The 21,588-nt window shown below is 44.4% G+C and overlaps 1 protein-coding gene across 3 annotated transcripts in view; it reads left to right on the forward strand.

The window, feature by feature from the left end:
* UBQLN1 (ubiquilin 1) overlaps positions 1-21,588 on the forward strand; it is a 440,323-nt gene that overhangs the window by 201,019 nt on the left and 217,716 nt on the right. For 2 of the 3 annotated variants that reach the window (XM_078675823.1, XM_078675824.1), the window contains exon 5: positions 16,361-16,519. The exons of the other annotated variant lie outside the window; for it this stretch is intronic. In XM_078675823.1, coding sequence (XP_078531949.1) covers positions 16,361-16,519 — 159 coding nt within the window. The remainder of the gene's footprint in view (positions 1-16,360; positions 16,520-21,588) is intronic. 3 annotated transcript variants of the gene reach the window in all.

Consider the following 21,588-nt stretch of genomic DNA (forward strand, 5'->3'; position numbering starts at 1 on the left):
GTTAGCATTCAAATGTCAAACAAATATGCTTCGAATGAAACATTGCTTTAAATGCGTACAGCATTAATTCATCTTTTATGTGTATAACCAATTCTAATGCATTATTTATGTATTTTGGGTGGGTTTAAACACTTAATGTTTAGATATGTTTAACGTGTTTAGAACTTAGTAATGTCGTACATAAGAAAGTGGAGTGGGTGTTGTGTTCGATTTTAGATTCCGTATGCATTTCCCGATACATGCCCTTTTATAGGTATATTTCACATTGCCCTTATATAGGCATAGATATCCAGTCCTTATTTAGGTATATTCCATGCTACCCAAATACAGGCATGGCTTCTTCCATCCGTTCATCTACGTCACAAAGAGTTCTAGGAAAACCAGGCTCTTAAGCTGTTAGGGACTTCCCCTTGCTTGGATATTGATTTCTCCAAGAACTCCTTTGTTATGCATGAACATCTATTCCTTAGGGGTTCATTCATGACGTTCATATGCCTGACTTTATGTCAATGCTGGCATTCCTAAAAAACCTACAAGGTATAAATATACCTTCAAAGCATAGTGTGTTTCGGTGCAATTCGACTACATACTTGGACGACGCAGCTCGCTACAGCAAGTGCCGAAGGAAGTCAACCCTCCAGCTGGCGCACTGATCAGAAGCGGTCCTCTTCGTGCCGAGAAATCCAGCTCCAATGTTTCTGACTCCCCTTGTGGGGTGGTTGGAAACAGGGTCCTGAGACAGAGATACCAACCTCTCTCATTCGAAGATATGGAGCTGATTAGAACCTAGAGAAACCTTTGGCAATTCTTGGCAAAACTAAACCAATGCTAAAGACAGCACCTACTTCTTCCCTCATACTAGACCTAGGTTAGGTACACTGGGGTAGGCATATTTTAGAAGCACCAGTTGAGTATTTTAGCTTGTGTTATTTATGTTTGTATTTTTATGTCATAGCAACAGACAACGCTATTACAGTATTATTTTATATTACTGTTTACGCTGTATGCATTATAGTTCGCATTCTGTCTAACGATTGTAGCAGTTCACCTCTCTTGCATGAGAAAGAAGACTGTTCAATAAACCCTTTTATTGAAACGCCCGTCTCTCTATTTCTGTGCAAACCCTGTAGAAACGAAGCATGCACAATTGACTGAGTGAACTAGTTATCTATTGTTTCCACGATTCTAGGGGAAACAAAGTTGTCATGTTTATGCGGTTGTCAGAAACTAATCCCGTCTTGTTTATTCGAGAAAGCTTCTAGTGAATTCTTAGTTAGCTGGCACACACACAATTAAGTTTAATATACTCGATAGAGACATACTGACCTCAGTCCTATGTCAAATCTATAGTGTATATTATTCCAATGCGCAGAGCCTATTGGGAATATAGGAACCTACACTACAATATCTTCTACCATCTCTGTGGTATTCTGGTGGTTGGTATGAGGTGTCAGTGTAAGGATACACTTTCTTCATGGAGAACTTTGCTAAGTGCTTCTTGAATTTGGTAATCTTAATTGTCAGTAGATTCTCTTTATATTCTTTGATGGTTTTATTAGTCTCCTCAAGGTTTTTCTTGAAGACTGTTGCTCCTATGATGAGCTTTATCTCGGCTTCCAATGTCTGGATCTGGATCAAGACTTTCTCAGCCTTCTTCTGGGACACATTAAACTGAAACACATCAAACCTCTCAGCTGCTGTGAGCAGTAACAGTTGTGTCTCTCTATACTAAAGCTGAGAATAATAAGTGGTAATTTCTGAGAATTCCAGGTGGGGACTCTTTTTTTCCACAACTGGATTTAAACTTTGTGACAGTCTTGTCAATCAACCGCAGTAGAATTCAGTCTATGTTTCAGAGTGCCCAAACAGGAATTTAATCTGCACTGAAAGATATGGTGCTCGATTCACAAAGTTATTTGCATGTGTACTGTTAGATGACATGTAAAAAAGACTAACTGTACGAAAGTAGATTATTATTTGGGGTGGGCTGTCACCTACCTCAAGTAATACTAAACGTACCCGTCAAGATAAAAGTCAAATGTTACTCAATTAACTTGAGTTTTACCTCCTGGTAGCAGTGACACAGAACAGAAAGACTTAATTTAAGGAAATGTGTAAAGTAATTTATGCAGTGCAAAAAGAGTAATAAAGTCAAAACCCCAAACAATAAAACCCCCAAACCAAGTTAGAATACTAGAGTACATTTTAATCAAAAATATCACACCAAAACAGTGAAACTTGACTTGAACAACAAGTATTTGCAATGCAATAGGTCTCACATTTACACAAGTTTGAGCTATTGACTTTGTAAATGGCAATGGCTTTTATTTATGTTTTGGTTTTTAAAACCTAAATAAAAGGCATTGTCAATTACAATGCCAATAGCTTAAACTCACGTAAATGTGAGACCTATTGCATTGCACATGCTTTCTGATGTTGTGGCTGAGTTATTTATGGTGTGCCTAAGTTATTTGTTTATTTAAGCTAAAGTGGGGGAGATGACGCACATAACCGGAAGATGCGCAATTGAACATATTGCTCCTGTTTGCAGTGGCACGGTAACACTGTGCATGGACTATTGGACGACCCTGTATTATAATTGTTACCAGTGCATATTATCAGTCTAAATCATTTTCGGCAAATGTACTTCATGTTTATGTAAACTGCACAACATTCCTTTCTCTAGAGTTCATGTTACATACATTTTTGACAAATGAAACATTATGAAACTGAACAGTATTGTAAGGACATTTAATTTGTCTCGGGCCCAAAAGCTGAGTAACGCATCTTCCCCTGTGCCGGTAATGTTTTGGTTATGCAATATCTACAGCAATGCACTTATTAAATGGTGCTGCGGCAACAAATGACGGACCGAATGCTGAATGAATCAAACATTCGCTCCCAGTCATGAGATCTGGGTCCGTGTGACCGGTTTCGGGGTTAACATCCTATCACCTTTCCGTTAACGAGCATGCACTTACTTTATTTGTAATAATTATGTAAACCGTATTTCCATAATTTCTGCAGCGCAATACATTTTTTATAATGTGGCAGAGATATTATTTTATTTAGCAGTTGGGAGGGAGAACGCATGCTAGAGTAAAATATGCAATGGAAAACATTGCTCTTCTGACACGTTTGCAGCTGCATGTTAAGGCTGAGAACTAAATATTGGATGCCTGTGCACACTGGAATTGGTTTCTGTAGAATACAAGCATTCAACTGCCTACCTCTCCCTTGTGCATTTAAAGAGTATTTGGGTTTATTTTCTTTCAAAGTAGTTGCGTGATTTTTTTTTTAGCAAATGTAGAGCTTTTTTTATCTGTAATAAATAACATAGCCTTTGTTTTTAAGTGCTTACAATGGTTTAAAAATGTGTTCTCTAATATTTGAATCTGCGAGCTTTTATGATATCCCCATACTCCTGCCCCGTAGGTGGCCACTGATTTATACAGTGTTTTTAATTCAGCTATCGGCTTGTGGCCAAGTTTGTTGGCAAAACGAAAAAGCCCCTCTATAGTTCTACTAGTTTGTTGTAGCCTTGTCGCTATCAAGTGGTCCCAGCTCAGTTTATTAACAACATTCCCCAAATAAGTACAATTTGGCACTTTATCTATAGCTGTGTCATTTACTACATATTTGCGTGTTTTAGTTTTGCTTGGGCCACAGACCATAATAAAAGATTTACTAAAATTAACCTTAAGGTCCAGTCTCGTCATAAATTCATTCAAACGTTTTTGTGGACTATTGGGTGTTAGGGTCATCAGTACTGTATTGTCCGCATAAGACAATAATGGTACCTGTTTGCCTCCTATTCTTTTGTATTAAAAAATGTTCTAAACCATTAGTATCTATTAAAAATAAGAAGGGAGCCAGTATACAGCACTAGCGTACTCCCTCAGTTGAGGGAATTGGCTTAGTCTTTTCTCCCCCTGGGCCATACCGGATAGCTACAGTAGTATATGCATGTAATCTGCGCAACAGGGTAACAAGCGGTTCTTCAAATCCCATAGTGTCCATTAGTGACCACAACTTTCCCCAGCAAACCTTGTCATAGGCACTGGACAAGTCCATGAAGGCCAAGTGGATTGGGACAACCCTGGCCTTCATGTAATTGCCAATAATAATAGACAAGTTGAGGCACTGCTCCGTCGTTCCCCTGCCCTTCCTGAAGCCAAATTGGGTATTCACTATGAGGCCAGCAATATTTGCCCATAACTCCAGGCATGCAAGAATTACCCTCCCCTGCAACTTGCATGCGGCATCTATTAGAGAAATCGGCCTGTAGCATGTAGGGTAATTTCTATTGCCCTTTTTAAAAATTGGCGCCACCACTGCTCTTTTCCATGATGATGGATTATGGGCCACAATTGCTGCTTTAAAAACCTTCAGTAACAAGGGAGCCCATAGTTGGGGGTTACTTTTAAATAGATCCAGGGGTACACTGTCTGGCCCTGTAGCTTTTAAGGGAATACTCTTTCTCAGGGCCTCCTCTACTTCACTTAAAGAAAGTGATGTACTGAGCTGTTGTGCGGTTTGTACGTTGTTACATATTTCATCTTCACACTCACTTGGAAAGACGCTCTTTGGGTTAAATATATTGGAGAATTGGCTATCCCAAGCCGCCCCTGTTATGTTAGTATCCATGCTCCTTGTTTCATTAGTGAAAAGTGGGCAATTGTAGCACCTCCCAAAAGCTCCTAGAGTCCTTCAGGGCACTTGCCCTTTCGAGTTCATCCCAGGCCTGCCTTCTCAATTCATCCTTTCTTTGCTCAATTACCTTTTTATAGGTCTGTCTGGCTACTTTTATCATATCCCTATCACAGGGGACTTTATATAATGCCTTCTTCAATTTATTTTGCGCCGCAGAACACTCTGAATTAAACCATCTTAATTCGGGGAGTCTGCCTTTTCTCACCGGTCTGAGCAAATTCTTGGCCACGTCATCACAAATAGTTTCAAAACTTTGTATTATAGCATCTGGCTGGGAAGTATCAGTTAAGCAGGTCATCACATGTGTTAGGTTTGTTTTAATAATAGACTCCTCAAAAACCTTGTGGTTTATCGAGTTCCATTTTAACCTTATCCCTTGGTTGTGATTATATTATATTAGGCCATCAGAGACCTTGCCCTTTCGCGCCAGAATATATAAGGAGACAGTAAGGGGATTATGATCAGTGACAGGGTTAGGTTGGACCGCAAAATTATTAACAAGGTGCAAATACCTAATAGAGATCAGCATAAAATCAATTGTACTTACACAAACCCCCTCCCCCCAGAATGCTGGATATTGTACCACTGGGGTGCTAACCAGAATATCAATCATACGTAAGTCATTCACTACAATAATGGAGTTTAACGCATCACCCAGTGGGTCATGTTGAAAGTGGGTCAGAGATTGATCATTGGTATCAACTAACCAACAAACCTTGCTCCCACTATGCTTACATAAGGTGCAGTTGAAGTCTCCTACCCAAATAATGCACAAAGGCGAGACTTTCACTGCTGCCCTTGCAATCTCCATGTCGAGCGAATTGATATCCCCAAAATTCTGTGTATCAAAGATATTGTAATACCAATGGACAAATAATATAGGTACATTAGTCAAATTAAAACACAAGATTAGCTGGTACCATGGGGAGTCAATTAGTTTTTTCTATTCTTAGTGACTCATACTGTACCGAAATTAGGGTCGCTAGGCCTCCCTTTGCCCTCCCAGTCAATGAGGGTTCGGCTTGGACAGTTAATAAATTGTACCCGCCCAAAGAGACATCATACCTGCTCCAGGTTTCCTGTATACAAATAATGTCAAAGGTTTTGACATACTGGACCCATGTCTCGCCTAATAACCTTCGAGAAATGCCTGCTACGTTCCAAGAAATTATACGGAGGCTGCAGCTATTAGACTAACAATTTTGCGCATATAAGAAATTGCCATCCCCACTATTAGAGGGTCGTTCATCTGAAGTGGCAATCAAATCTATCCCAGTAGTTCCCAAGCCTTTATTATGGGACTGCGGCAGTGGGCAATAGTTATGTTTGGAGTCTACAGAGGGTACATACTCTTTAAAACTCCCACCTATATTGGGAGTAATCTCAGATACATGGGTATTGTCCTCTGGTGCACTCGTTTTTACCTCCAGTCAGCCTAGGTCTGCAAGGATATAGTCATCTGTGCTGACATGCAGAGACATTCCGTTGGGAAGTGTTTTTTAAAGACTTTCCTTTAGTTTGTAAATGCCTTAATTAAAACGTGCCCCCTGCCACTACAGCAGATCCTAAATGTTGCATTATGCACCTTTCCGGAGTATGGGTAAAAGACATTGTCATTTAAGTCTCGGCTGGACTTTAATATATAATGATCCTGGGAAATTCAGACTATTTATGCCACATTCACTGTCGAAACTTTAGGGACTGTAAAACTAAAAGATCAAATTTATTCCCAAGGACAAAGTAGACCGTTTTTAACACTAGATGAGAAAGCTTGCCTTTTAAATCTCGCCCAGGCAGCTCTTGTGTTGTCTCTTCGAGACATGCTGTATTCAGGTATGGACTTGAAGCTCCGCCTATATATATCATTGGCTTGTGTAATTGTCCTTTGTAATGTTGACTTCTGATTCGTTAATAGGCTTGTTAGTCCCTCCTTAGTACTGCCTTTTCTACATTTGTAACCTCCCATGAGGACTGGCCCTTTTACTTGTGTTATATGGTATGTTTTATTTCCAGTCTGTGAGCGCTATTTTCTTTAATGACTTTGTCCTTCTGCAGACACGACATGCCTTCCTGCAAGGCACCTACTTACATCTTTTCATCAATTATTTCTTTTTTTAAATGGCAGCGCAGCGTGCTCTAACTTTAGCGGCCGCATGCCTTTATTTTCCTTGAAACTTGCTCCTTTTTATTTGCATTGTTTTTACCGAAGCGCAACACGCTTTTACTATAGCTAATGCGCCCCATCTGTAAATGTTTTGGTCAGTGCCGCAAGCTTGTATTATAGCGGCCATGCCCTTTCATTTTCCTTGGAACGCAGCATTATTCATTTTTTGGGCAAACAAGACCCACTTTTACTATAGTGGTCGTCAACCTTTTTTCCTCCAAAAAGCAGCCAATGGCTGCACTTCCTAAATTTGCTTGCAATGCAAGTGTCCTTTCTGATCTTCAACTAGCGCACCCACCTTTAACCCCTTCCACGCTCATGACGAGCTGGGCTCGTCATGCAGTAGCCTCCTGCTACGCTGATGACGAGCCCAGCTCGTCATGAATAATGGTGTTTGTAAAGTTACAGCACAGGAGAACAAGCATTGGAAATGCAATAGGTCTCGCACCATTAGAGTTAGTGCTTTTAGAATTGTTTATGGTTTTTTTTTGTAAATGTTTAGCATTTTTGTTTCCTGTAGCCAATGCTAAAGAATTACAAATAAAAAAAGCCATAAATATTTATAAAAGCTGTAACTGAAATGGTCTGAGAGCTATTGCACTTTGTGAGGGTGAGGTGTTGAGGGTGAGTGAGGGTGAGCGTGAGGGTGGGTGAGGGTGAGTGTGAGTGAGGGTGAGTGAGTGGTTGAGGGTGAGTGAGGGTGAGGGGTTGAGGGTGAGTGAGGGTGGGTGAGGGGTTGAGGTGAGTGAGGGTGAGTGAGGGTGAGTGAGGGTGAGTGAGGGTGAGTGAGGGTGAGTGAGGGTGAGGGGTTGAGGGTGAGTGAGGGTGAGGGTGAGTGAGGGTGAGGGGTTGAGGGTGAGTGAGGGTGAGGTGTTGAGGGTGAGTGAGGGTGAGGTGTTGAGGGTGAGTGAGGGTGAGGTGTTGAGGGTGAGTGAGGGTGAGGGGTTGAGGGTGAGTGAGGGTGAGGGTGAGGGTGAGGGGTTGAGGGTGGGTGAGGGTGAGGGAGGGTGAGGGGTTGAGGGTGAGTGAGGGTGAGTGAGGGTGAGGGGTTGAGGGTGAGTGAGGGTGAGGGTTGAGGGTGAGTGAGGGTGAGGCTGAGGGGTTGAGGGTGAGAGAGGGTGAGTGAGAGTGAGGCTGAGGGGTTGAGGGTGAGTGAGGGTGAGTGAGAGTGAGGGTGAGGCTGAGGGGTTGAGGGTGAGTGAGGGTGAGTGAGGGGTTGAGGGTGAGAGAGGGTGAGTGAGAGTGAGGGTGAGGCTGAGGGGTTGAGGGTGAGTGAGGGTGAGTGAGGGTGAGGCTGAGGGGTTGAGGGTGAGTGAGGGTGAGTGAGGGGTTGAGGGTGAGGGGTTGAGGGTGAGTGAGGGTGAGGGGTTGAGGGTGAGTGAGGGTGAGGGGTTGAGGGTGAGGGGTTGAGGGTGAGTGAGGGTGAGTGAGGGTGAGTGAGGGTGAGTGAGGGTGAGTGAGGGTGGGTGAGGGTGAGTGAGGGTGGGTGAGGGTGAGTGAGGGTGGGTGAGGGAGGGTGAGTGAGGGTGAAGGGTTGAGGGTGAGGGTTAGTGAGGGTGAGTGAGGGTGAGGGATTGAGGGTGAGGGGTTGAGGGTGAGGGTGAGGGGTTGAGGGTGAGGGTTAGTGAGGGTGAGTGAGGGTGAGGGATTGAGGGTGAGGGGTTGAGGGTGAGGGGTTGAGGGTGAGGGTGAGGGGTTGAGGGTGAGTGAGGGTGAGGGGTTGAGGGTGAGTGAGGGTGTTGGCTATTGTGCGCCGGGGTTTACACTACTTCAGTTAGGGCCGCACACTGCATGTCAGAGAAGAGAGAGAAGGGAAAGGGGGAGGAGAAATGCGACACGGCGGGCAGGGGAGGGGGCTGTGTTATCTCAGCAGAGTCGAATCAACAAACGGAACAGTGCACCGCCGTTAACATTGTAGAAGTGGACATCCAGAAAAAATACAGGGATGGTTGGAAAAGGTTAATTATCTCGTAGCCCACACGCTGGAGTCAGAGCAAAGTCTTCAATGTTTATCCAGGCGTACTTGACATTAACATACCGTATGATGTTTAATATCCGCTCCCCTTTTTAAAAAAAAATCCAGCCACAAAACAGCACATGGCGCTTATGATATATCAGTGGGTTGGAAACATTACCGGCGCGCTGGAGCGCCGCTGCGGCGCGCAGCGAAGCACTTGCCCCACTAGGTTTGGGGGAGAGATTGAAGCATTGGACAAGCTGTCAAAGATGCATTTTGGGAATGCTACAAAACGCGCAATTACCCAGCAGCTCACGGCTGCCAAGAGGCACTTCCGGAACTGAGCTCTGAAATGGGTTGGGGAATGAGAGGGGGTGAGGGGAGGGAGAGAGAGTGGGATTCGAAAGACAAAAGGGGGAGAAAAGACAGGGTAAGGGAAAAGAATAGGAGGAGAGGAGGGGAGAAAGAGACGAAAAGCGAGTGAATAAAAGGGTTTTTTTGTGACAAAGAGGGAAAGTGGTAGTAAAAGGAAGGAGGAGGGAATTTAAAGGGAGCGACAGGAGAGGGAATGGAGGGGTGAAAGGCAAATGGTGTACACGGTTTAAGGAGGATGGATTTGTTGCAAACTACAGTGGGAAGGAGGGGAGCCCGCAGAAGAGTTGGATGAGAGAAGAAATATGTCAAACAGCACAAAATGAAGGAGTCCAGAGTGGAGTGGTAAAGGAGAATAGAAAGGGATCGTGGGCAGGGGAGGGGGCGGAGCGGGGAGAGGGAACAGACGGAGCAAAGGCAGATAAGGGGAGGGGGGAGGAGAAATGCGACACGGCGGGCAGGGGAGGGGGCGGAGCGGGGAGAGGGAACAGACGGAGGGAAGGCAGATAAGGGGAGGGGGAGGAGAAATGCGACACGGCGGGCAGGGGAGGGGGCGGAGCGGGGGCCTACGTGTGTGATTAAAAAAAGATCAGAATAAACCATGTTTGTGGGCTGGGTCTGCATGGCACGTGTATGCTAAAAAAGACACGTGTACACTGTATATATAACCTGAATGTACCCAGACTTGCTACGAACAAGCAGGCTATATTTTAAGACCCCCATAGTCTGCTTTAGCAGCATGTGAGCACAGAGAGTACATGTGCACGCAATCGAAGATGAGTTACCTGTAGGGGTAGCAGGTACACAAGACACAGGAGAAGCCTTCACAAAATATCTGCTCGTGAGATCTACGTTTGTGCACAGCCACACAATCTATGCATTTGCACAAAGTAGGAGTAGTTTGCACATATGCAGACTGAGTCTAGTAGTGTATGAGCAGAGATAAAGTTAGCTGTAGCGTAGGCAGGGGACTTGCTGGGCAGCAGATTAGGACTGTAGGTTGAGCCCGGCCAGAACTTGAAGCAAGGAGTTTGGCTGGGGTGGTGGGGTATTTAAACGCAAGGGCGGGACGCAACACCCTAGAGTCTTTCTCCTGGCAATGTTACAGAGTACAGGCGTTGCAGCTACAGTAGGCCTTGGGAGGGATGAAGGGTGAGAGGGTAGCAGAGATGTGTGGGACGGCTGGCAGGGCACGCAGGGAGGAGGGTCAGCGCGCATCACAGTGCCATCATATAGTCAGTCCTCCGCCCTCTAAGTGACTGCTGGTCGGTAGGTAGTTTGTGCAGGTGTGGCAGAGCGGACGGCCCCCTTCTGAAAAGGAGGAGGGGGGGCCCTCGGGCGGGAGCCAGGAAGGACACGTGGGTGATGATGCAGTCCCGTGAGGCTAGAGGCATAAGCAGCAGCACATAAACGTAGGTGGGGAGTGGGTTTAGTTGGGTAAAGAGTGATCTATAATTCCGCTGGGCGGTAGGTGTGGTGGGGCTGCACCCGAGGCTCAGCCCAGGTCCCATCTGTTGGCCAAGCCGCGGCACGCTCGAAGTGTATATGCCAGCAGGTCCTGTTTATGACCTGCTGGCTCGGTCTTGCGGGGGGGGGGGGGGGGAAATGTTGGTGTGCGAGGCTTCCGTTTTAAACATGGCAGCACATTAAGGAAAGCCAAGCCTTCTAATCATTTCAAACGAAAATGCCAAGCGTATTCGTTCAGCATTATTAAATAAAAAAGCTTTACATTTCAGGTTTCAGTCTGCCTTTGACACGATCTCATTCATTTCACAAACTCGTATTAACAAGCAGAACACCTACCACTGGCCCGAGATGCAGCAATAAATTGTTCACTTCCGTTAACTTTGCTCTAGTGACATGAAGTGTGAGTGAGCGCACTTGTGGGATTTGTTTGGTTGCGGTTTTACACTGAAGTGACCTGCATCACCCTGTGATTGCTTCCAGGATTGTGCTGGATAGGATTTCAAAACGTTTAAAACCATTTCGTTTGCGTTCAGTTCTCAGCAGACCACCCGTCTTACATGGCTGCAGGACAGTAAGCTAAACAGGATCAAGTGTGTACAAATATCTCCGAATAGAAGGAGATGAGGACGGATAAGCAGAGGCCGGGAGAGAAAATAAAGACATTGAGGCGAGCGAGGTGGGAGGGAGGCTGATAGGCGTTTGGCTGCCAGGGGGGCGGAGAAGCAGATTGCAAGCTCGTAAATGCGAAGCGACATGGCAGGCAGGGGAGGGGGCGGAGCGGGGGTGTGGGAGGAGTGCGGGAACAGACAGAGTAGGAGGAGGAGAGTAGGGGAGGCACGCAGGTGTGGCAGAGCGGACGGCCCCCTTCTGAAAAGGAGGAGGGGGGGCCCTCGGGCGGGAGCCAGGAAGGACACGTGGGTGATGATGCAGTCCCGTGAGGCTAGAGGCATAAGCAGCAGCACATAAACGTAGGTGGGGAGTGGGTTTAGTTGGGTAAAGAGTGATCTATAATTCCGCTGGGCGGTAGGTGTGGTGGGGCTGCACCCGAGGCTCAGCCCAGGTCCCATCTGTTGGCCAAGCCGCGGCACGCTCGAAGTGTATATGCCAGCAGGTCCTGTTTATGACCTGCTGGCTCGGTCTTGCGGGGGGGGGGGGGGGGGGAAATGTTGGTGTGCGAGGCTTCCGTTTTAAACATGGCAGCACATTAAGGAAAGCCAAGCCTTCTAATCATTTCAAACGAAAATGCCAAGCGTATTCGTTCAGCATTATTAAATAAAAAAGCTTTACATTTCAGGTTTCAGTCTGCCTTTGACACGATCTCATTCATTTCACAAACTCGTATTAACAAGCAGAACACCTACCACTGGCCCGAGATGCAGCAATAAATTGTTCACTTCCGTTAACTTTGCTCTAGTGACATGAAGTGTGAGTGAGCGCACTTGTGGGATTTGTTTGGTTGCGGTTTTACACTGAAGTGACCTGCATCACCCTGTGATTGCTTCCAGGATTGTGCTGGATAGGATTTCAAAACGTTTAAAACCATTTCGTTTGCGTTCAGTTCTCAGCGGACCACCCGTCTTACATGGCTGCAGGACAGTAAGCTAAACAGGATCAAGTGTGTACAAATATCTCCGAATAGAAGGAGATGAGGACGGATAAGCAGAGGCCGGGAGAGAAAATAAAGACATTGAGGCGAGCGAGGTGGGAGGGAGGCTGATAGGCGTTTGGCTGCCAGGGGGGCGGAGAAGCAGATTGCAAGCTCGTAAATGCGAAGCGACATGGCAGGCAGGGGAGGGGGCGGAGCGGGGGTGTGGGAGGAGTGCGGGAACAGACAGAGTAGGAGGAGGAGAGTAGGGGAGGCACGGCCTAGCGGCCGTGCAATCAAGAAGTGAGGGGGCGGGAGAGTAGGCAAGGCAGGCGGCTGGGGGCATGTGCACGCGCTTTTAAGCTCAATGCGCATGCGCATTGAGCTTAAAAGTCACGGGCACTGCAAGGAATCGCCACGATTCCTTGCAAGTTGGATAAAGAGTGGATGAGCCCCTATAGTCTCGCTTGCTCGATGCGCATGCGCATCGACAGGCGAGACCTAAAAATCCCCATAGCGTTCAAGGTGTTAAAGGTAGAACCCGCCCCGCTCACAATTCCCCAGAATGCTGCTCACCGGTGCAGGTGTTACTGGACGCTCCTGCTGCGGGGCACAGAACAACTGGTGCGGCAGGATTTGCAGCTGCTGTTGCTTCAGCTGTGGAAACTGCAGCTGCAGCTCAGGCCATGGCTCCCTCTGCAGCGTGGAGCCCTAGGCCACCTAAAGCTGCTGCCAGAGCCCCATTCTACTGCTCGTCGCCGCTGCTGTTGGTGCATATGTTCTTCCTGCCTTTGCTGTTTTTCAAGTTTGGTATGGATTAGCTTCCGCCAACGTCATACATTAATAACCACACATAACTCTAAGTGGTTTGAAAAATATTACAGTTTAGAACATTTCAATGATAGAATATAGGTTATGTCTACCGTATGTAAAATGTTAATGTTTCCTCACAACCTTTATTTTAAATCACATATATATTTTATTTTTTACGGAGTTTTATATAGCGCGAACTTGACCTGGTATTGGGTAACAGAACGCTTTACATAGCACCAGTCGCGTTGCTTGAGGACACATTAATTTTTTGTTAGGCGCAGGGAGATTAAGTGATTTGCCCAGAATCACAGGATGTTTAGCATCATTGCCGAGACTCGGACCCAGTTCCCCAGATTCTAGGTAGACCGCCCTAGATGTTAGGCCAACTCCTCTCCCCAGATACAAGAGCAGCAGAGGTCTCTCTTGCAAGATGGCCACTGCAGCAACCACGAAGCACATGGCTGACCTTTGTTCGGTGATCCCTGTTGCTTACTGGTGAAGATACCTCCCTCACACATCTCGGAGTCACACTGTAACATTAATTTTTGGTAGAGGCTCTTTGAGATTAAATGATTGCCCAGAATCACAGGATGTTGAGCTGATGCAGAGACTCGAACTTGGTTCCCCAGCTCCCGAGATGGCAGCTCTGGCATTACGCAACTTACTCGGCGTGTCTGTTTCTTCTCCACCCCCTTGACAAAAGTGATGTCTTTATTATTCACAAACTAGTTCTCATTTGGAGGGATGCAATTGTTTGCAGTCTGTCTTTATTTAAAGGAGTAAACACCTCCCCCACTCAACAAATCCTACCTGTCTAGCTGCTGCAGCCAGTTTTGCGTGTTATCAGTAAAGTAAAATATTTGCCTCATATCACACAATTTGCTTTAGCTCGAAAGCTGTGATTAATCAAAGTTTTTAAAAAATATATATTTTTATTTGCATTTAGAATCAACATAAACACAGTTGGCAAGTCAGTTATTTTTCCACACTTCCAAGCACCCCCCGCCCTCCCACCCACCATCCACAGCATCACGAACAGCAGTTCAATAATATCCAACTGTCACCCACCAAACATAATATCACCACATGCCATCATCCTCCAAGAGGACTTCATAGGACCCAGGCTCATGGCCCACCGGCTAGTAATGAGAGGCAGCGTCCCAATCAGCTGGGTTCTTAACGTGTCAATCCGACCCCTGGCCCCCATCGAAACCATGATACTTCCTCCATTTCCCCCATACTCTGCGGAACTTTCGGGGGATTAATCCAAGTTATTAATCCAAGTTTTTTGGTTTCACTTTCTGCCTTCTGAGCCATCTGCTTTATTAGCTTGCTTTCTGTTTGGAAGTTTTCAAACCTGCTGATTGTAAACATCGAATAGCTCATGCATAGCCACAACCACTCCACTGCAGAAAAAAACATAACTTAAAAGAATTGCCATTTACATCGACAATAGCTCTAACTTTAACAAATGCAAGGCCTATTGCATTGCGAATGCTTGTTTAAGTATTTTGTTGTGAAAAGCAGATGTTGTACAGTTTAAGGACAGCTCAGTTATGCTTAACACTGGATTTATTTTACGCTAGCCCCAGCAATATTTCCATTTACAGTGCTTTGGTTCTCTCTTATGTACACACATGCTGATACTTTTTTAAAATTAGTACAGATGCTACATTACAACTATATTGGAAAGTTTGTTTCAAATGTAGGGACACATACTGGTTAGCTTTCAGAAAAGATGGAAAAACATTGGTGTTTTTTAGACTGGGTTAATACTGTGTCCTTCTTTTGTATTATAACAGTAGGGGTGTGTAAACATATAAAATGAAGACTTTTAATTACCAAAAAATGCAAAATATATTATTTGGAATTACTCAGATTAGCAGATTTGCACATAACAGTTTTTAAACTTTCGCTTAGGCATTAGGACTATGTTTATATTGTTTGCACTTCTCAATAGTTTGTTAAGATTCAAATACGTTTTACACCACTACACGTTATATATTAGTAAATAAAAATAGTTTAGAAACCACACAGTTATATTCGACATTATTTTGGAAAGTAGTATTTCCATATTTTCAGAAGAGCCCTACATTTTTCAAGTTGTGGCAAAGTATTCATGTTATGGCACCGGGGTAAAGACGCACATAAAAGGAACATTGCTCCTGTGACGTTTTTCCAGCTGCATGGCAAGACTGAGCACGCAATATTGGTCGTCACTATATAATAATTCTTGCCAATGCGTATTATCCAACAAACAGTGTTCACTACAACCAACACCACATATTTCTTATACACATGTTCCACAACACTCCTTACCACATAATTCCACTACACATAACTTCAATCACCACGTTCTCACTATCTGCAAAAATCATTGCCAGGCAACTCAATTCGATATAACACAATTACATTCCACACTACATGCATTAAACACATTCTTTCAATGCACAGCAAATATTCCCACTAAACACCATATAAATCCACAGTACTCTGCGTACATACACAAACCACACCACAGAATTCCAACACATACTACAAAATAAAATAATATATAATTCAATAAAACTACATAACACACAATGCCACTTACACATAATTCAACTTCACTAAATACCACATAATTACTATCCACATCATTCCACTCATTACCATGCCACATAATTCAACTACAAAAAATCCTTTTACTACACAATACCACACCACAGAATAAGACAACACACCCACCTTCGTTATACTAAACATCATACCACTCAACATAACATCAAAACACATTTAAATTCAAATACATAAAGCGTACATACACTGTGCATAAATCAAATCTATCCCACATAAAACACTCTACACAAATACACACCGTGCCATACCATGACATATAATTACACTCAATATACTTACACTAACTGCCACACATTTGCACACCACACAATTTAATTTAATTTCATTCTACCCCGCATACATTTCATAATACATACTTTCACAACACACTTTTCAAATAAACACAACATACTTCAACTACACCACAAGCAACCCAACATTAAAAAGCAGATTTACAACGCCACAAACTCAAACTTTCACAAATGCGAGACAGATTGCTTTCCAAATGCTTGTTTTATAATAAAGGGAAGACTTTTTTTATGAAAAGCTCGCATTTAGAGGTAACTTTTTCTTCCAATGTCCATAGCTGTTGATCTTCCAAAGCAAGCTAACATTTTCGAAGCTCCTCTTCCTGAAGAATTGCTAACATCAGCCAATAACCGATTGATAATTAAATTAATAATTTTTCTAGACTCTAGAACTTGCCAGAAATCCTGCAATGATGCAAGAGATGATGAGAAACCAAGACCGAGCCCTCAGCAATCTTGAAAGCATTCCCGGAGGCTACAACGCTCTACGTCGAATGTATACGGACATCCAGGAACCCATGCTGAATGCAGCACAAGAACAGGTGATAACAGACACCATATTGCCACTCTCCTTCTAGTTTACTCTCATGTACACAACCTGTTTAAACAAAAGGCTGATTTTAAAGTAATTTTGAGTAAGAGTCTTTTTTAGCCCAGGGATTTATTTGATCCATACATACTATTTAAAAATACCATCAGGTGTATGAACTTTAACCACATATAAAAAAAAGCATTTCAGTCTTCATCTGTATTGATTAATACCCTTTCTGAACGGACATAATGATGTCCTTTACTTAAAGCTGCAATGTTAGCTTCCGTTTTCCTGTGTGATTGATTGAGCCCTTTAAATTAGCTCCCTCCCACCTATGTCTGGGGTAAACAGCAGTAGGCTCTCTTCCACTTCATTTGGAAGGGCAGGTTAAGAAAAACAATTGTAAAATGTGTAAATCCCCGTCATTTGGAATAGATATTTTTAAAATCCAGCGCTGTTTTATATTGTATTGCCACATTTGAATTGCACTTCATACTCAGACAAGCACACAAAATGTTACAATTTGTTTGTTGAGGTGTGTGTGAGAAGTTCAGAGACATGTTCCAAACATGATGCAGTGAATGTTTCAGTGCTTAAGTATTCATTTTTGCAGAGAGAATGAGGATGGATGCGGCTGCCTGCATATCTTACTTCTGTGACTCATATTCCGGCTATTGTCATAGTGTAAGAAAGAACCATGCTAAGATATGATTGCCAAGTCTCCTTATTTGAGTCCGCATTGAGTTCCTAAGTTTGGTAGACTGGATCTATTCAGGCCTTTGAATAAGGGCACAGAAAGTAAAGGGGCAAGCCTAGTTTGACAATAGTTATGGAGCATCTGTTGATGAAAACATAGTGCAGTTCTTTGGATTGTTAAGTGATCAATGCACAGTCCTTTAAATGCAATTCATCTCGTTACCGGACATCAGATCAGGGAAATGAGAGCCAGCATATCATTGGTCATTATTGGAATGTTGTGCAGCTGTCTGGTGGTTACATTTCATTTTGTATTCCTTGTCATTCCCAAAATATTTTATGAGAATACCCCAAGATATATTTGATTAATGTGGTGAAGATGGGAAGAGTATTAGAACAATAGTGCATAGGACCTTATGTGGAAACCCAAGCTATAGGAAAATTTGATTGAGGCATATGGAAGCACCATTTGGGTTACTCGATTAACTTGTGGTGTAAGCGACACATTGGAGTACATAATCATTCTCAGGTTCCTGACTTGTTGCGAGTATAATGTTGGAGGTCTTGAGGTCAAAAGGTTGATGGATACCAAGTCATCCAGTTGCCACATGCATGACTGACTGTTTTTTGAAGTGTTGAGCTTTAGGTGGTTAAGCAAGACATCCAATGATAAACTGCTTGTAGGTATTTCTTCATTTCACAGGAATCCAGATTCGATTAACTTTTGAACTTCACAATAATTTGTATTTTAATTTGTATTTCAGATGGGCTAGTTAGCCCAGCTGAGATAACCGGATTAAATTATAGTGGACAAAGGTGAATTTTACGTTGATAATGATCATTATCGCCTTGCTGTAGCAGTGAAATTACATCTTCGAGTGTCACTATGTGAGAATGGTACTTGGTGAGTGGCCTAGAGGTAGATGATGGGACTTGGGATCATCCTTTTTTGGGGATCAGTAAGTACAAGGAGAGAATCATTTGCCATGGTGCTAGGGTGGCACAGGTTCGATAGCCCCTCTGCTGAGTAATGTGTGCATCTCCTCTTGTCGCAGGCGCTGATGTTACAGACAGAGCTTGTGTGTGCCGTGGGGGGTAGGGGGATGTGCAGTGGTGTTTGTGTGAGTTCTAAGCAGTACCCATCCGCTACAATATCTATTACCCACTGATCAGAGGTGAGGTGATCTCAGCCTAGCAGGGTAAAAACTCCTGTAATCTTCCCTTGATAATTTGCTCCGCACTCCATGGCACCAAAGTGGATTTTGTTACAGGACAAGTAGATTTATGAAGCGACCTTCCCCATGGACAAGTCGATATTTTATTAAATTCCACACCCCTGCTACTACAGAGATTTCACAGCTTTCAAATGCCACATTCCGTCCTGAAAGATGTCTACATCCACTTACAGATCCACCCCTCACATCGAGAGATTCCTTCCGGTTTGTAGTAGTGGTCAGCCTTATCAATTTAAAGTGTTGCCCTTCAGAGTAACCTGAGCTCCCAGTTTGTTTTCAAGGTACCTTGCAGTGGTAGCTGCTCAATTAAGAAGGAGCAGCGCCTACATCTTTCCTTATTTGGCTGATTAAAAGTGCCACACACCAGCAATGCTTAGCACACACCAAATACTATACATATCTTGCACAGCCTAGGCTTAACCATCAATGCAGCCAAATCACATCTCTAGCCCCTACAGGTAGAGCCCTTTCTAGGGGGCCCTAATAGATTCCAGTGTACAGAAAGCATACCCTGAACCCACCAAGGGGGCAAGCATTCAAATGATGATACCTCTTTTTAAGCCAGATCGCCAGGTACCATTTGGGATCTTTTGCCTCATAAGTATAGGTATGATGTCCTCTTACATAGCCATAGCCCCCATGCGTCTGTTGCAGGAGTGCCTAGTGGCACAATGGCCACTAGCGGAGAGCCATTGGGAGGACCTATTGTTGAATTGGGGCCGTATTCATCTCTTTCTACAGTGGTGGGATGCGAGCAATCTGTTGCAGGGACGGCTCTTCCTGGACCCAATTCCTCATGTAACCATTACCACGGATACCTCAGTTGATCGATTAGGGCACGCACTTAAAAGGCCTCACCATACAAAGTTTGTGTACAATCGATCTATGGGATCTCCACATCAATCATCTGGAGTTGTTGGCGATAGTTAGCCTTCGGGCCTTCAACTCACTCCCCCCCCACCCCCATTCAACACAAATAGGAAGGGCAGTAGTTTTGCAGCACAACTCCTTTTCTGGATTAACATGCTGTACATTATTCCGCCACCTAGTGGTTGGGTCCAGAAATGTTCATGGTTTTCTTTGTGTTTTGTCGTTGCAGACGAACTCGACCATAATTTGGTGTTACGTCCATCCATTGTGTGATGTCAGACGACGCCCCATAAGTTCCTGTGCCTGGTCGCCATCTTCAGATTCTTTTTTCCACCCCTGGGTCTGGAACCATGACCAGGGGAGCTACGAAGAGTTTTTGAGAGAAGACGACTAGGAGTCAGTCAAAAAAATCTAAAACTGAGATGGGGAACCTTTTCGATCCCAGTAGGGGGACCCTACAGGTAGTAACAATGTGGCAGAGGATTAAGACTGGAGTGGCAAAAAAGGGTCATTGAAAATATTCCTTTTAAGTTTTGCCCCAGCTGCCACCACAAATTTGCAAAAAGAGATCCCCACGAAGTCGGCAATCTTTGCCTGCCGATAAACCACAAAGATGAGGACTGCGAGTCCTGCGTAGAGTTTGAAGTTGACAGAGTCTAGAGCATAGCAAGCTCTCAAAAGATGCAGGAATTGCTTAAAGATCTTGACTGATCCAGCGATGATGAGGAGAACGTCAAGGAGGCTGAAGCAGCATGTAGAGAGGAGTCGGAACCTGAAGTATAGGCACCCAATGCCGGAAAAAGGCAACAATATATGTCTGTACAACAGCCTCATCAACAGAGCTGCAGGCACTCATGGGGTGCAGTTTAAAGAGGAGAATGAAGAAATATGCGTCCTACTGGATACATAAATGCCCTCACAGTAGGCACATCTAGACCCTCTCTAGCATCCTCAACTAGGGAAGCAACACCACGAGTGGAGAAAAAGTAGAAACATTTCACCGAGGACCTCAGATATATAAAGAGCAATGTCCCGGCAGACTCTATCATAGTCTCCACCTCAAGGACAAGTAATAACCCCACATTAATGGGGCCACCTTTAGAGAGGGAAAGTTAAAGGCTGATCTAGTGGGAAGAAAAATGGAGAGAGAAGCAGCCACACAATGGAGGATTGGGAACTCCAATGCACTGCTTAACCAATACGGATACCAGCAATGGGAGGAGATAGAGGGCCTAATGCAGTACCTCCCTGAGGAATATTGCAAGAGAACCAAAAGGGTGACACATGAAGGCAAGAATCTTGCTACACCTGCCTTAAATCCACCCCGGATATGGCCGACACGGGCAGTAGACAAATGCAAAGAGTACTGGAGCAAAGCTCAGGAGATATGCCTGACTCAGGGTATCTGGGTTCAAAACCGAGATACAAGTCTCAATAATCAACATGCCCTTTACAGACTACGCTCTCTTTCGACAGGCTGTAGAATATACCCTACAGCAGATAAAGGACAACGACACTGTGAAGGCCATGAGGGCACTACAGTTCAGAGGATCCTTCCGGAGGGGAGGGGCCACAAACAGAAGACCCACTAGCAGGGTGGCTTTCACATCCAAGCAGCAGCAACATCAGCCCCAAAATACCCTGTACCAAAGCCCACAATAAACGCCACACCATCACCGGCAACACCCAGTGAGGCAACTCTTTCGGGGGGAAAACTAGAGGAAGTGGCCAACCTCTCAGAGGGGAGGATCAACAGGCAAGTGACTTTCACCACGAAACACCTGTGCGGGGTTTAGGGGAGGGAAATTGGGGGGGGGGGATTCTCAATGAGTGGAATACAATGACATCCGACAACTTGGTTTTAAACCTAATACGTCATGGTTACTTTATAGAACTCCTCAACAAACCTCTACACCCCCCCCCCCCCAACAAAAGATTTCAAGGGCCGAGAGATCTCAACTCAGAAAGGTAGTCAAAGAGCTCTTCCAAAAAGAGCTATAGAAATGGTTCCCCCTGGAGAAGCAGGCAATGAGACCTACTTTCCATACTTTCTGGTTCCAAAACAAGATTTAACACTAAGATCAATCCTGGACCTAAGATTTCTAAACGCGTTCTTACGAACTCAACATTTCAAGATGACAACCATGCAAGGAGTAATGCCACTTCTAAAGAAAGGAGATTTTATGGCCACCTTAGATTTAAAGGACACCCTCACGTACCTATGGACACAAAAAAATACCTCAGGTTCTTTCTAGACAAGGCACATTACCAGTTCAGG

The sequence above is a fragment of the Lissotriton helveticus genome, chromosome 2_1 (genome assembly GCF_964261635.1).
Source record: "Lissotriton helveticus chromosome 2_1, aLisHel1.1, whole genome shotgun sequence".
In the NCBI taxonomy this organism is placed as follows: domain Eukaryota; kingdom Metazoa; phylum Chordata; class Amphibia; order Caudata; family Salamandridae; genus Lissotriton; species Lissotriton helveticus.